Raw genomic sequence first — 15,271 nt, 5'->3', positions numbered from 1 at the left:
AGGAAGGCAAAAAAATAATAAAATAACAGGATCGATAAAATTGCTCATTGATAATTCTCAATATTAATGATTTTAATTTCCAAATAAAAAGACACAGACTAACAGATTAAATTAGAAATAGGATCCATCATTTTGTTGCTTCCAAGAAACACTCTTTGACATCACCAATAGACATCATCTTAGAGTAAAAAGATGGAAAAAGATATTCCAAGCAAAAGCAATCTACATCAAAATTCCAGCACAACTCTTCATAGAAACTTAAAAAAATTTTCAAGTTCATATAGAAACACAAAAATCCCAGGATAGGTAAAGACAATCCTGAATAATAAAGACAACTCATGGAAGTGTCACCACTTTGGATTTCAAGTTGTATTACAGAGCTATTGTAATAAAAATAGAATGGTACTGGAAAAAAGTACAAACACATTGGCCAGTGTAACTGAACTGGAGAACCAGACATAAATCTACACATATATGGATACCTTATAGTTGATAAAGCCAAAAATACACACTGGAGAGAAGACAGCATCTTCAACAAATGGTGCTGGTCAAACTGGGTAGCTGCATATATTAGAATGAAAATAGATTCATATCTATTACATTGCACAAAACACAACTCCAAACATACCAAGACCTTCAACATAGGACAAGATACTTTGAATCTGATAGAAGAGAAAGTAGAGTGCTGGCTTGAACTTCTCACAGCAAAGTATATTCTGAGCAGTACACTGATAGCACAGACACTAAAACCAACAATTAACAATCTGAACCTCAGGACACTGAAAAGGTGTATGGCAAATAACACATCATTTGGGCAAAGCCTACAGAATGGGAAAAGATCTTTAATAATTACATAATTAGTATCTAAATATATAAAGATCTAGAAATGCAACATCAAGAAAACTAGCCGAGGGTTGGTGAGATGGCTCAGCAGGTAAGAGCACTGACTGCTCTTCCGAAGGTCCTGAGTTTGGATCCCAGCAACCACATGGTGGCTCACAACCACCTGTAATGAGATCTGACACCCTCTTCTGGTGTGTCTGAAGACAGCTACAGTGTACTACACCTGAGTGGGGCTGGAGCCAGCAGGCCAGAGGGAGCGGGGCTGTCCCGAGTTCAATTCCCAGCAGCCACATGAATGATGGCTCATGGCTATCTGTATAGCTACAGTGTACTCATACACATAAAATAAATAAATAAATCTTATAAAAAGAAAACTAGCCGATTAAAAATAGAGTATAGAACTAAATAGAGTTCTTAAAAGATGAAATGGCTGAAAACACTTAAAGAGATGTTCAACATCCTTAGCCATTAGGGAAATGTAAATCAAAACTTTTTAGATCTTATCTTACCCCAGTCACAATGGCCAAGATCAATAAAACAAACAATAGCACAAGCTGGCAAGAAAGAGTCATTGCTGGTGAAAATGTAAACTGTACAGCTACTATGGAAATTAGTGTGGTGTTTCTTAAGGAATCTGGGAATGAATCTACCTCAAGATCCAGCTATATTCCTCTTGGGCATACACCCAAAGCATTCTATACCCTATCACAGAGACACCTGCCCATCCATTTTCATTGCTGCTCTATTCATAACAGCCAGAAACTGGAAAGAGCATAGATGTCTGCCAACTGACAAATGGATAATGAAACTGTACATTTTTCAACAGATTATTATTCAGCTGTTAAAAATGAAATTATGAATTTTGTAGGTAAATGGATGGAGACAGAAAAAACCCACTGTGAGTGAGGTAATTCAGACCCCAAAAGACAAATGTTGTATGTTTTCTCTTATATGTGGATATTATCTTTTTTTTAAAGATTCATTTATTTATTGTTATATGTAAGTACACTGTAGCTGCCTTCAGACGCACCAGAAGAGGGCGTCAGATCTCATCACGGGTGGTTGTGAGCCACCATGTGGTTGCTGGGATTTGAACTCAGGACCTTCAGTAAAGCAGTCAGTGCTCTTACCCGCTGAGCCATCTCACCAGCCCCCGGATATTATCTTTTAAGCTTTCAAAATTTGTGTCAATCCAAATAGCCACAGAGGTCAGGTTCCTAGTAAGGTACTAGTGGGGAAGAAAGAATCTCCCAGGAAGTGGAAATAGAACACAGAGTCATGGAGAAAAATGGGAAACTAGAATAAGAGAATTAAAGAGGGAGAGATTGAAGATAAGGGTAAAGGAATATGGGGAAAGACAACTAGTAAGAAAAGCCATTTGTAAAACTGTATGTAAACCTATTACAACAGAAGTTTCCTAAAACATATACATATATGAAAGAAATATAAATAGAGTCATCAAATAAGGGGAGACAATGCCCCAACTAAACACTCTATTAAACCAAGTAAAACCTTTAGTGCCAAGAACAGGTTGTATCTTGTTGAGTCATTGGCCAAAGGAGCTCCATGGAAAGCCCTAACATCTCAAGGTATTGCCAGTTGCTCTCTACAACATGACAGGAAGGCATTTTCCTGAAGATATGCTTACTTCTGTCATCCAACACTGAGAAGCTGAGCTGGTGCCTAACTAGAAACTTCACCCCAAATAACTAGCTCTCATGGTCCTGGAAGGTTCTCTACGTGCAACTAAAGGAGGTGATCATTACTATTACCCAGCTACAAATCCTGTGACCTACAACAGTAACCTGCAAGACATATTGGTATTATAATGGTATAGATGTTATGGGAGAAACCAATTGCTTTTGATTGGATTTAAGGCCCACTTCATGTGACACTGCTTAAGTGGCCAAGAGCTTTAGATTAAATAGGTCATGGGCCCTAGAGAAAAATCTACTAATTATTCTGATAAAGGAACATGGCAATTAGATGACTTGTAATGACATACTGCTATATCTACAAATTAGTGCTTTACTCAGCCCTCATCAGAGAACCTTCTGCTTGCAGTAGATGGGAATTAATACAAAGATCTACAATTGAACGATGTGTGGAAAGTGAAACACTTTGGCACACTCAGTCCTAAATGTGATATCTTCAACAACCCCTCTACTACCAACACTCAGTATCTATGTGGAAGGGGAGGCAGAAAGACTGTAAGAACCAGCAGCAATGGGTGACTACAAGGAAACAGGGTCTTCTATAGGCAACAAAGATTGCCTATAGAATTCAGAGACTGTGACAAGACATCAAAGGCCTGCGCAGGGTCAAGACAAATGAGGCCTCAGCACTGAGAGGGAGATGTGGACAAGGGTTCCTATTCTTTTTTTTAATTTTTTGGTGTGGGGGGGTTTCGAGACAGGGTTTCTACGTATAGCTCTGGCTGTCCTGGAACTCACTCTGTAGACCAGGCTAGCCTCGAACTCAGAAATCTGCCTGCCTCTGCCTCCCAAGTGCGCCACCACTGCCCAGCTAAGGGTTCCTATTCTTAACCAAGAAGCTATCTGTAACTGGTATCTGCAAATAAGAAAATTCAGTTCACAGAAAGTACATATTCCGATTCCTCAAAGCCTCTGATTTTTACTAAGCTTCTTAGAATAACAATGCTACAAACATAATCCTGGCAAGTCATGGGGGAGGGGTAGTTTTCAATTCTTTTGCCTGTTTCTCTGTTATTACCTAACCTAATTATTTGAATGTGATATACATTCAAATGTACATATTTATAGAGGTCATTTTGGTTGGGGCTATAGCTCGTGGTAGAGTACTTGCTTCACATGCATTACATTCTAGGTTCAATCCTCCATACCAACACACACACACACCACCACCACCAAGAGGAAATGAGTGGGCTTAGAATGTATAATATTAACTGAAATCACATCTCAGAAAGAAAAAAATAATACATGTTCTCACTCATATGCAGAACATAGCCAGTAATATTTATGTATGTATAAAATATGTATATTTGTGTATAGTATAACATGTATGAGAGGGAAAAAAAGAAATGGTAAATATTAAGGAATAAAGAAGTATTGAATTCGGGTACTGAACATAAGTTATGGATGAGGTTATGAAGTTAATTGTTTTTTAGTTCTAACTTGGCCATCAACTTTGGTGATAAGTATATAAAAACATATTTAATAGTGAAAGTATAAAATATAATGTGAATTAACTCTACAGAAGTTCAGTGATATGTATAGACCTTAGATACGGTAAATTTTGGTGCATGATGGTTTTATTTGAAAGCTTATAATAAAGTTTATTAAAAAGTAGTTTTTTTCATAAAGAGGTCTTGCTTTATCTCCTGGTAGAATTTACTCAAAATGCTTACTTTTATAGCATTACTTAATTGTTCAAAATTACAGCCTGCTATCTTCAGTGCTTCATCAATTTCTTCTGTCTCCTAAGAAGAGAGGGAACCACATACAAATATAAACACAAAAATAGATGCTTAGATACATTATAGTTGCAAAAACTTGAGATATTATTTGGTTACAAATGCAACAAACATGTACCACAGAAGTGTAAAAGTAAGAAACAACAATAAAAATACTTTTAAAAATTATTTAGAAATAAAAATAATTAACAATTTTATTCCCATAATATGGATAGAAAACCCGAGTCTCAGGCATGCTAGGCCAGCATTCTACCACTAAGCTACAACCTCAGCCAGTAGAAACTATTAACCTTTTGTTATAGCATTCTAGAGATTTTTCCCCATAAACACACATATACACTCACACACTTTGTGAGAAAGGGTCTCACTATGTGTTTATGGCTGGCTTGGACACACTTACGTAGATCAGGCTTGCAATAATCCTCCTGCCCTGTCTTTATAGTGTTGTGGTTATAGGAACACACCACCATCCTTAGTGATCTATGAGCCATCTGCCTAAGTCTTCCATGTGTTGGCAGTACAAACATGTACCACTAAGGCCACCATAAAGGTAGTGTTTAACATAAAATTGTACTTTGAATCCATTTTTCAATTTAAAATTATCTCAGAAAAATATATCAAGGAAAAAGTATATAAACAGTTTTCAGGAAAAGATGATTATAAAAATGACTCTGTTAAGAGTTTAAGTTGGGCCTGACAGTATTACTGGGGCTATGGAGTGCTCACAAAAAGGGACCTAGCATGACTGCCCTCCAAAAGACCCAACAAGCAGCTGAAAGAGTCAGAGGCAGATATTTGCACCCAATCAATGGACAGAAGCTGCTGACTCCTGTGGTTGAATTAGGGGAATGCTGGAAGAAGCTGAGGAGGAGGACTGGCAGTCTCAATTAACCTGGACCCCCGAGATCTCTCAAACACTGGACCACCAACCAGATAGCACCAACTAACACCAGCTGAGAAGAGGCCCCCAACACATATACAGCAGAGGGCTGCCCAGTCTGGGTTCAGTCAGAGAAGATGCACTTAATCCTCACTCTTGAGGCTGGAGGCCCCGGGAAGTTTAGAGGTCTGATGGGGTGGAAGGTGGGAGGGTGGGGACATCCTCATGGAGACAGGAAGGTAGGGAGGAGGTATGGGATGGGGAACAGTCAGAGGGTGGACTGGGAGGGGGATAAAATGTGGAGTGTAAAAAAAGATTAAATAAAAATATAAGAAAGTTTAAGTTGCTAGTCAGATGTGGTAACACATTTGTAACCACAGCATGGGGGACATGCAGGACGATGGGGTCGTCCTGAACTGTGCAGTGAGTTCAGGTCCAGCTTGAGCAACATGAGGTCCTATTCTTTTACTTTTTTTAAAATTAGAGTTAAACAAAGGAGAATCAATAAGATTCAGAGTTCAGCCCCTCTTCCAGACCATTAATTTTTTTTTTTAACAAAAAGACTATATATTTAACTTAGATTTTAGAGTCTGTTCTCTAAGCTCAAAGTAAGTAAATGTTTACCATTAACACTATTCAGGATAGTAGTAGGTAAAATTCAATCTTCAACAACAAACAATATCATTATCAAAACAAATGCAGTTAGGCCTCTTGGCTGTCATTAAAATAATTAGGAAACTACGTTTCAGAATTTAGAAAAATGTAACTGTTTCAGGGAATTTGGATTAAGTACCTAGGTTCACAGAGGAGAAAGCTATATTTGGGTTAAGTATCAAGAACTTTGAAATCAATTCAGTCAAATGTGCCCAAGGAAAAGAGAGATTTACAAACAGGTTTGAATAAAAACACACTAAAACTGTTCACTCAGACAGTAAAGCAAATAATTGAAGTACAGAGAGTAGGTTGATCTGCTACTTTTAAGCTTCTAAAGGAATACATAATTGCAGGGATCCTAAGAGGAAAAGGCCAGCTACCTAACATAATGCCAAATGTTTGGTTTCTCAATACTTCATGACCAATGTTTTTCATACCAACATTACAGCTGATGGGCTTGAGACATTCCTATGTATGGAGGATGACTGTTCTAAATCAATAATTAGCTGGTCCACTGTCTTTTCAAGATCTGAAGAACAGTTATTTACTCTGAAAAAAAAATCAAATGTGTTATTTGAAATACAAGCACAAATATAATCTCCATGGCCTTCTCATTTTTATCATATCAAAAATAATTCAGATGATAGCTTATAAGAATATGTTCTCAATAATCAATAATCCATGAATAAAAATTACTTTCATATAATTTAATTTTAATATAAATTTAACCTAAGAAAATTCCTAAAAGTAATACCTTATACCATATAATAATTTCTTATTCACCTTTACTTGGTATTTTTGGGAAGAAATATTAATAATGTCTGAGATGTTTTAAGCTCATCAATTAAAAATAACTCATGCATACAAATAAGTACTTTAATGACAATGGTTATAAAGATTTTATTGAGATACTGCAATAGTTAAAGAGCTCTTTGAAACAAAATTAATTAAGAAAATAAGAGCTGGACAATACAAACAAATCTAGTGTGACTGTGTAGTGTATGTAGCTCTGTGGCTGTGGTAAGCAAAAAGTAACTTAGGGGAGGGAAGTGCTTATTCCAGGGAACAAGTCATAGCCCAGCACTGAGGGAAACCAAGACAAGAGCTCAAGAAGAAATCTGAAGTAGAAACCATGGAGGAGCACTGTAAGAAGCACTTGTATGTAGAAATATCAGCTATTAAAAGTGGCCTTTGTTAAGGATTAAACAGAATAGTGCACATGATCCATAGAAAATGCTTAACAACTTACTCTGTCAAATAGTTAGAAGGGACTGGTATAAGGACAGGGTCTAATCCCTTTTCTTACAAGTTTGGGTAACATGAGAACCTATCTCAGAAACCTCAAAATGCCACACTAGACAAATTATATATAATGCTGTTAAAACAAAATTACATTTAAGTTATGAATGAAGGTTCTAATATAAATTTATATAGAATGTTTAATTTAAAAACTGGTCAATTAGAACAACATTTTTAATTTTTTTTGGGGGGGGGGAGGAGGTGTTTCAAGACAGGGTTTCTCTGTGTAGCCTTGGCTGTCCTGGAACTCACTCTGTAGACCTCTCTGGCCTCAAACTCAGAAATCTGCCTGTCTCTGCCTCCCAAGTGCTGGGATTAAAGGCATGTGCCACCACTGCCCAGCCTAAAATTTTTAACTTTTATTAGACATTATACATATATAAACAGGAGTATGATTTCATTTACTTGTATGATGTTTTAAGTCAGAAAATTTCAAAATGAAGTAAAGATCTTTGGAGGAAAGCAAAATCTCTGAAAGTGCTGAATGGTATTATCAAGGCAGTGACTGGCATGAATGGAGGAGGAATGCTGCCTCCTCTGGTGGGAGTGAGCCCTCTTCATTACCATAATCCCTACTCTTTGTTTAAGCTCGCTCTACACTGTCAAATACACTATCTGTTGGACTTTTGCAAATATCCAAATATGGTAACTCCAAATTTGATAAAAATGGCTACTCCATGGAGACAGATCTCTGGCCACCGAATCACAATGGTTCCTAAAGTTTTGGTCTCATCATTTGCACAGGGCTCATGGAGAAAGTGACTGGAGAACTGTATTTACAGGAGTTGAGAGAAGTACTGTGTCTGTGAACAACGAGATGTCAAACTTTAGGTGAGAGGTTTTCTACCCAAAGATACAACTAGAATCATTCTTTTAGTTTGTCCATAACTCATTAAAGTCTGAAAGAAAAATTATGGTAGTGTAGTGAAAATCCAGTAATTCAGGTTAAAGAATTTGGGATTTGAACTGGACAGGCCATGATAACTAGAGAGCAAGGAGAGTAGGAAGTGAAATGAAGGAGAGGAAGAGAACAAGAGAATTAAGTGGTGCAGTAGCAGTAGAAGACAGATTATAGATAGGCATAGAAGATAGGGGGGTAGCAAGAATCTGTAGGAGGTAAATGAATAACAATATGAGAAACTTGGATAATGCACTTGTATTACTTATAAAATTAGTTCCAAAATGAGATAGCTTCTTGAAAACCTCTATTTTTTTATTTCTAGAATGACTATCACATTAAATATCCTTTAGAAAGTATCTATATAAATATGAACAATCATTTAAGTAAAGTTCTGGAAAGCTGGTGTACTGGCATCATCTCATGCCTCCAGGTTCCTGCCCTGCCTGAGTTCCTGCTCTCACTGCTTTTGATGATGAACTGTGATATGGAACTGTAGATGGAAGAAACCCCTTTCTTCTCTAAGTTGCTCTGGCCATGGTGTTTCATCACAGCAATAGGAATCCTAACTAAGATAGCTATTACAAAAATTCTTTATCACTTAAAAAGTTGAAAGGCCAATTTTTATCTCTCTTTTCCCACCAAAACTCAGCTTTAAAGATAACATTATCTGGACTAACAAAAGAATTCACAAAAACTAGAAAATATAAAAATATGGCTTTTATCTAACAAATATTACTTGTTTGTTCTTTGTATTGCTCTTGGGCTATAGAGAGGAACAAGATGGTTCTGTGCTCCCTAACAGGATTTCAGACTAGCAGGGCAGTTTCAATTTGAAACGCTAAACGGTTAAGGCCATAGAAGAATAACATAATGGTTTTTGTCTAGCTCAGTTATGCTTGTAAATCTCTATCAAGGATAAAGGGGGTGAATATGATAAAAAATATGCACGTATAAAAGTATAATAAACCCCATTATTATATATAATTAATATATGGTTCTAAAAATCTCAAACTCACAGGACAAGTCTCATAGAAAGATGGGAAAATAAGAGAACTCAAAAGGTGCCCTAATTTTTTTTATAAATTTCCTCTCAAATCACCTTTTATCTCATACTGTACTCTTGCCATTTTTAAGATCAACAGAGTTCTTTTTTCTTTATAAATCACTATCATTCAGCTGCACTAATTTCAGCTAATCCTGGATTCTCAGTCTCCTGTTTGAAGCCTTCCTTGCGATCTTTTATATGTATGTAAAGTTCTACCTTTTTATGGAGTTAGATCCATAACAAAACTAATTAATTAATTTACGTAGCACTCTACAAACAATAGGCTTAAAAACACATTTAACAGTCATGTTTAATCAGTAATTCTAAAATTTTAACACTGAGCTTAAAAAGGCTAAAGAAAATGCTCACAAGAAACATACATTTTAGGTGGCAATGCTTCCAGAGAAGAATCTTCTTTGATAAATCCATCTACTGGGTAGTGACCTTGATTCATACTGACAGTTGTATGAACCTTAAGACAAAATAAGATTAAACAAATTCATAGTCATTAAATTCTACTAATGCAGAACCCAAACAACTTTTTGTGTGCTATTCATAAAAAGGAACAGGTAACAATAAAGATTCTAAAATTCTCTAAGTCAAGGGAAAATTGTACTTGTGGTTTTACCTTAACCAGTTTGGGGGAAATTAGTACCCTAATGGCTATTAATTAAAAAGAACTTTAAAGTAACCCAAACAACCCTTTGTTACAATTCTAAAGGAAATGACTATGACAACACTTTAAAATTTGCTATTAAAGAATACATTGTGTGATATCTTTATTCTGCTCAAAACTATTAAGTCCTATATAGCATAAACTCTAAAAACATTACTGGTTATAAAACAAGAATTGAGTAAGTGGATAATTGTGCCAGTTTTCTAACAATAGGCTTAATATAATAAAATCCACCAAATATAAAATTAATAGTCGTGCCTGGTAGTATAGGCCTGTATCCCCAGATACTCAAGATGCTAAGACAGAGGGATCTTAAGTTCAAGGTCAACATGTGCAACTTAGCAAGACTGTTTAAAAAAAGTCCAAATTTGAAATGAAAACAAGCAAGCAAAAGACGACCAGTAAGACAAAAACAAACAAACAAAGCAAAATGAGGCTAAGAGTCTACAAAACTACCACTGAGTTCTTTTTGTGTTGGCCAACTACTCCTAAGAATGGAGCAGACTCCTTGTTATATGTTGGAATGTCTTTTGGGTATATGCCCAGGAGTGGTATAGCTGGGTCCTCAGGTAATACTATGTCCAATTTTCTGAGGAATTGCCAGACTGATTTCCAGAATGGTTGTACCAGCTTGCAATCTCACCAACAATGAAAGAGTGTTCCTCTTTCTCCATATCCTCACCAGTATCTGCTGTCACCTGAGTTTTTGATCTTAGCCATTCTGACTAAGGTGTGAGGTGGAATCTCTTGTTTTGATTTGCATCTCCCTGATGTCTAAAGATGTTGAACATTTCTTTAGGTGCTTCTCAGCCATTTAATATTCCCCAGTTGAAAGTTGTTTAGCTCTGTACCCCATTTTTTATTGGATATTTTATTTATTTACATTTTAAATGTTATCTCCTTTCCTGATTCCCCCCCCAGAAATCCCCATCCCAATCTCCCTCCTCCTGCTTCTATGAGGGTGTGCCCCCACCCATTCCCATCTCCCCACCCTGTACAGTGGGGCGTCGAAAGCCATCACAGGACCAAGGGCCTCTTCTCTATATACACATATATATACTTCTCTATATACTTCAGCTATATACACAGCTGGAGCCATGGGTCCCTCCTTGGCTGGTGGTTTAGACCCTGGGAGCTCTGGTTTGTTGTTATTGTTGTTCTTCCTATGGGGTTGCAAACCCCTTCAATTCCTTCAGTCCTTTCTCTAACTCCTCCATTGAGGATCCTGTGATCAGTTCAATGGTTGGCTGTGTCCCATTTTTAATAGGGTTATTTGGTTCTCTGGAGTCTAACTTCTTAAGTTTTTTGTATATATTGGATATTAGCCCTCTGTCAGATGTAGGGTTGGTAAAGATCTTTCCCCAATCTGTTGGTTGCTGTTTTGTCCCATTGACTGTGTCATTTGTCTTACAGAAGCTTTGCAATTTCATGAGGTCCTATTTGTCAATTCTTGATCTTAGAGCATAAGCTATTGGTGTTTTGTTCAGGAAAATTTCCCTTGTATACATGTGTTCGAGGCTTTCCCCACTTTCTTTTCTATTAGTTTCAGTGTATCTGGTTTTATGTGGAGGCCCTAGAACCACTTGGACTTGAGCTTTGTACAAGGAGATAAGAATGGATCAATTTGCATTCTTCTACATGTTCTACTTCCAGCCCAGGGATGGCACCACCCACAAGGGGCCCTACCCCCTTGATCACTAATTGAGAAAATGCCCCACAGCTGGGTCTCATGGAGGCACTTCCTCAACTGAAGCTCCCTTCTCTGTGATAACTCCAGCCTGTGTCAAGTTGACACATACAAACAGCCAGTACAACTACATATAGCTTTTTGGTTAGGAATGAGAGTCTGTGTTTTCACTCCTTCCTCTGGCTTGCATGTTTCTGTCCATCCTTCTGCATTCCCTGAGCCTTAGTGAGATCCCATTTGTGGCAGAGCACTAAACAGTCATTTATTATCAATATTTTGACCATCTAAGAGTTTCTGCAGTCACCACTGACCACTGAAAAAAGATCAAAGCTCACAGCTGTATTAATCTACAGGCAAAGCCCATAGCTGTTTAGAAGGCTGTGGACACACACATCATGTCTATTTAGCAAATCAACATCAGTAGATCTCTACTATGACCTCCCAAGTAATGGCTTTTTTTTTTTTTTTTTTAACCAGGTTGAAAGTAACAGGTGTGAATTCCCTCTTGTGCAGCAGCCACTAGATCTAATTAGAAAGCCATTGATTATCTATAACAGACTGGTCACTATTAAACAGGTGGGTTCATCTTGACTGAGTGACTGAGTTTAAGTCTATAGGTGAGTAAGGCTACTGATGAAGATTATTCCCTTGCAAGTCTTCATGGCAACTCCTGGCACAATGAGGGTAGCAGCGGGGAAGGAGCTTCTACACAATGAGGGGAGCAGAGGGGAAGGAGCTTCTACACAGTGAGGGGAGCAGAGGGGAAGGAGCTTCTACACAAAGTTAGCAGAGGGGAAGGAGCTTCTACACAGTGAGGGGAGCAGAGGGGAAGGAGCTTCTACACAGTGAGGGAGCAGAGGGGAAGGAGCTTCTACACAGTGAGGGAGCAGAGGGGAAGGAGCTTCTACACAGTGAGGGGAGCAGAGGGGAAGGAGCTTCTACACAGTGAGGGGAGCAGAGGGGAAGGAGCTTCTACACAATGAGGGGAGCAGAGGGGAAGGAGCTTCTACACAATGAGGGGAGCAGTGGGGAAGGAGCTTCTACACAGTGAGGGGAGCAGTGGGGAAGGGGGGAAGGAGCTTATACCCCAGTGCCAGATTGGATATTTTCAGCAACCGATTTTTTATCACCTAGTTCTGGTAGGCCAACAAAGGGAGTGACAATGGCCTATACTGTTTGGGGTTTCCTGGGGTCTTCTTTGACTAACAACTCACAGAGAATTGACATCTATGAGTCTCTGCAGTCACCAATCTTGCACTGGAATATTTTTTAATAACCTCTGGCTTTGGGGAACAGTTTTATTTATCCACAAAGGATACTTCTGCTAAAACCAACTTATTTTTGATTATCTTATTTTTTTAAAAGATTTACTTATTTAATATATGTAAGTACACTGTAGCTGTCTTCAGATGCACCAGACAAGGGAGTCAGATCTCATTATGGATGGTTGTGAGCCACCATGTGGTTGCTGGGATTTGAACTCATCACCTTACGAAGAGCAGTCGGTGCTCTTCCCCGCTGAGTCATCTCACCAGCCCTTGATTATCTTATTAAGTATCAAATTTTCTTATGGCCTTCTCATATTCCTTTAGTTTTGTCTGACACCAATCTTCTCCTCCATCTCCCTATTCCCCTTCCCCAATGTAACCTTCTCACTCCCAGTATCCAGCCTTCCACTTTTGAATAATATATGGTCTACCCTTCCTTCTTAAGGAATCCCTCTCCCATGAACTCTTACCTAGTTTTCTGGGATCTACATGAACTCACTTTCACACAGATGCACATACATGAAAATTAGAGGCTAAGAATGGAATTAGAGGGCTGGAGAGATGGCTCAGTGGTTAAGAGCACTGACTGCTCTTCTAGAGGTCCTGAGTTCAAATCTCAGCAACCACATGGTGGCTCACAACCATCTGTAATGAGATCGAATGCCCTCTTCTGGTGTGTCTGAAGACAACTACAGTGTACTTCATAAATAAATAAATCTTTAAAAAAAAAAAAAGAATGGAATTAGAGAGAGCACAGGGTAACCCAAGTTACCTCACTTAAATTTCAATTTCATCCATTTTCCTACAAATTTCCTAATTTCATTTTCCTTATGGCTTAATAAAATTCCACTGTGTATGTGTCACATTTTTATTATCCATTATCTGTTAATTGCAGCTAAAAGTGAAGCTGCAATTAAAAAAAGAGCTGCCCTTGAAGATGAGCTGACTTTTCTCCCATCTCAGATTGCTGCAGTTATGACAATGCAGGACCTGAGGTAGAGCAGAGAGACTGGCTTCATTGACTTGAGTGATGGATAGAGCAAGTGCCACCATCATCAGCGACTACTGGGCAAGAGCAGAACCAGACCACACTCCAAGTGTGGTGCTTTCTCCTCCTCTTCCCCCTCCTCCTCCTCCTCCTCCTCCTCCTCTTCCTCTTCCTCTTCCTCCTCCACTTCTTCCTCCTCAGTTTTCTCTGAAGCATCCAAGTTCTCTTCCCATGCAACCTGAATCTGCTAATACATGTGACACAGGTAATCTGGCTACTGAAATGAAAAGGCAGCTCTCAGGTGTTAAGAAGACCAATGATAGTAGAGGATTGCAAATTCAATCATCAATAGGAGGAGAGGACCTCGGCCCTGTGAAGGTTCTGTGCCCCAGTGTAGGGGAATGCCAGGGCCAGAAAGTGGGAGAGGGCGGGGTGGCAGGCATGGGGAAGTGGGAGGCAACAGGGGTTTGTTTTTGTTGTTTTTGCTTGTTTCTTTGTTTTTTGGAGGGGAAACTGGGAATGGAGAAATTTACATGTAAATAAAGAAAATATCTAAAAAAAAAGTAAATAAATAAATATTAAAAACATTAATCTCTTATCACTTGATAGTGGTACAATGTTATTTAGGGGTCAAGAGAATTGTGTTTAGGAATGGAAGAAATGGTTGTCCAGTGAGAGCTAGATTAAAGTTAGAAGCATGAAGTTCTGGAAAGACACTGTATAATGAGGTGAGAAAGACAAATGCAACATGAATGTATATATAAAAAGTTTAAAGAAAGGATTTTGAATATTTTCACCTTAAGTAATAAGTCTTTGAAAACTAAATGTATTGAACATAATGAAAACATTATGCAACATGTGCATTATGGAGCCATTGTATTATACCTTATTAAATAATAGATGTTTGATTTTGTTACATTTTTTATTAAAAGCAAGATTTTTCAATCCTTAAAAAAAAAAAAAGGAGACTGATGATAGCCATCATTCAAAAAGCCAGAGAGTTAGTAATGTTCAGAACATGTTGGATGTTCTAAAGGACATGAATAAGGTCAAACTTCAGCTTGTGGAAAGGTCACCAGGTGGCAGATCCATTTGAAAGAGGAAGGGAGAGTTCACAATGGGATCCAGTGTCTAATCCAGTATCTAATGCACTGAAGCAGAAGTTTGCATTTCAAGATAATTCCTTTGACAAAGAAAATAGGTCTTGGGAGTGTTCTCCGTTTTCTAGTTAGGTCTTGGGAGTGTTCTCCTTTCTAGTCCAGAAACTTCAAGGTTTTGATATCACATTTCTCCAACAGAAAGTCAGTGACCTAAGGGAAGGACTGATTATATAAAAGCAGTTATCCAGGGTACAAAAGCTGTGCTCACACTTGGAAGGACAGACCCAGACATGCCATGTGGTATCCTTCACTGTCTGTCAGAGAATTACAACCTCTGTTAGGGTGATCAAGTGGTCCTCTGGGACCTATCTCCACCCAGCCTGAGGAAGACACTTAAGAATACTGTCCCTGGATTAATATAGTAAAAATGGCCATCTTACCGAAGGCAATCTACAGATTCAATGCAATCCCCATCA

At 38.2% G+C, this 15,271-nt stretch overlaps 1 protein-coding gene and 1 pseudogene across 5 annotated transcripts in view; one reads left to right on the top strand and one right to left on the bottom strand.

The window, feature by feature from the left end:
* The window catches only part of Rnf17 (ring finger protein 17), a 116,440-nt gene that overhangs the window by 90,805 nt on the left and 10,364 nt on the right, over positions 1-15,271 (bottom strand). For all 5 annotated transcript variants that reach the window (XM_031362556.1, XM_031362560.1, XM_031362559.1 and 2 more), the window contains exons 3-5: positions 9,457-9,548; positions 6,269-6,380; positions 4,232-4,303 (exon numbers count right to left, since the gene is read on the bottom strand). In XM_031362556.1, coding sequence (XP_031218416.1) covers positions 4,232-4,303; positions 6,269-6,380; positions 9,457-9,548 — 276 coding nt within the window. The remainder of the gene's footprint in view (positions 1-4,231; positions 4,304-6,268; positions 6,381-9,456; positions 9,549-15,271) is intronic.
* On the top strand, positions 12,453-14,927 carry LOC116085123 (annotated as a pseudogene).

This window comes from Mastomys coucha, unplaced genomic scaffold (genome assembly GCF_008632895.1).
Source record: "Mastomys coucha isolate ucsf_1 unplaced genomic scaffold, UCSF_Mcou_1 pScaffold9, whole genome shotgun sequence".
NCBI classification, from domain to species: domain Eukaryota; kingdom Metazoa; phylum Chordata; class Mammalia; order Rodentia; family Muridae; genus Mastomys; species Mastomys coucha.
Note: the sequence above shows the minus strand (reverse complement) of the source record. Positions and strands in the feature narration are given on the sequence as shown.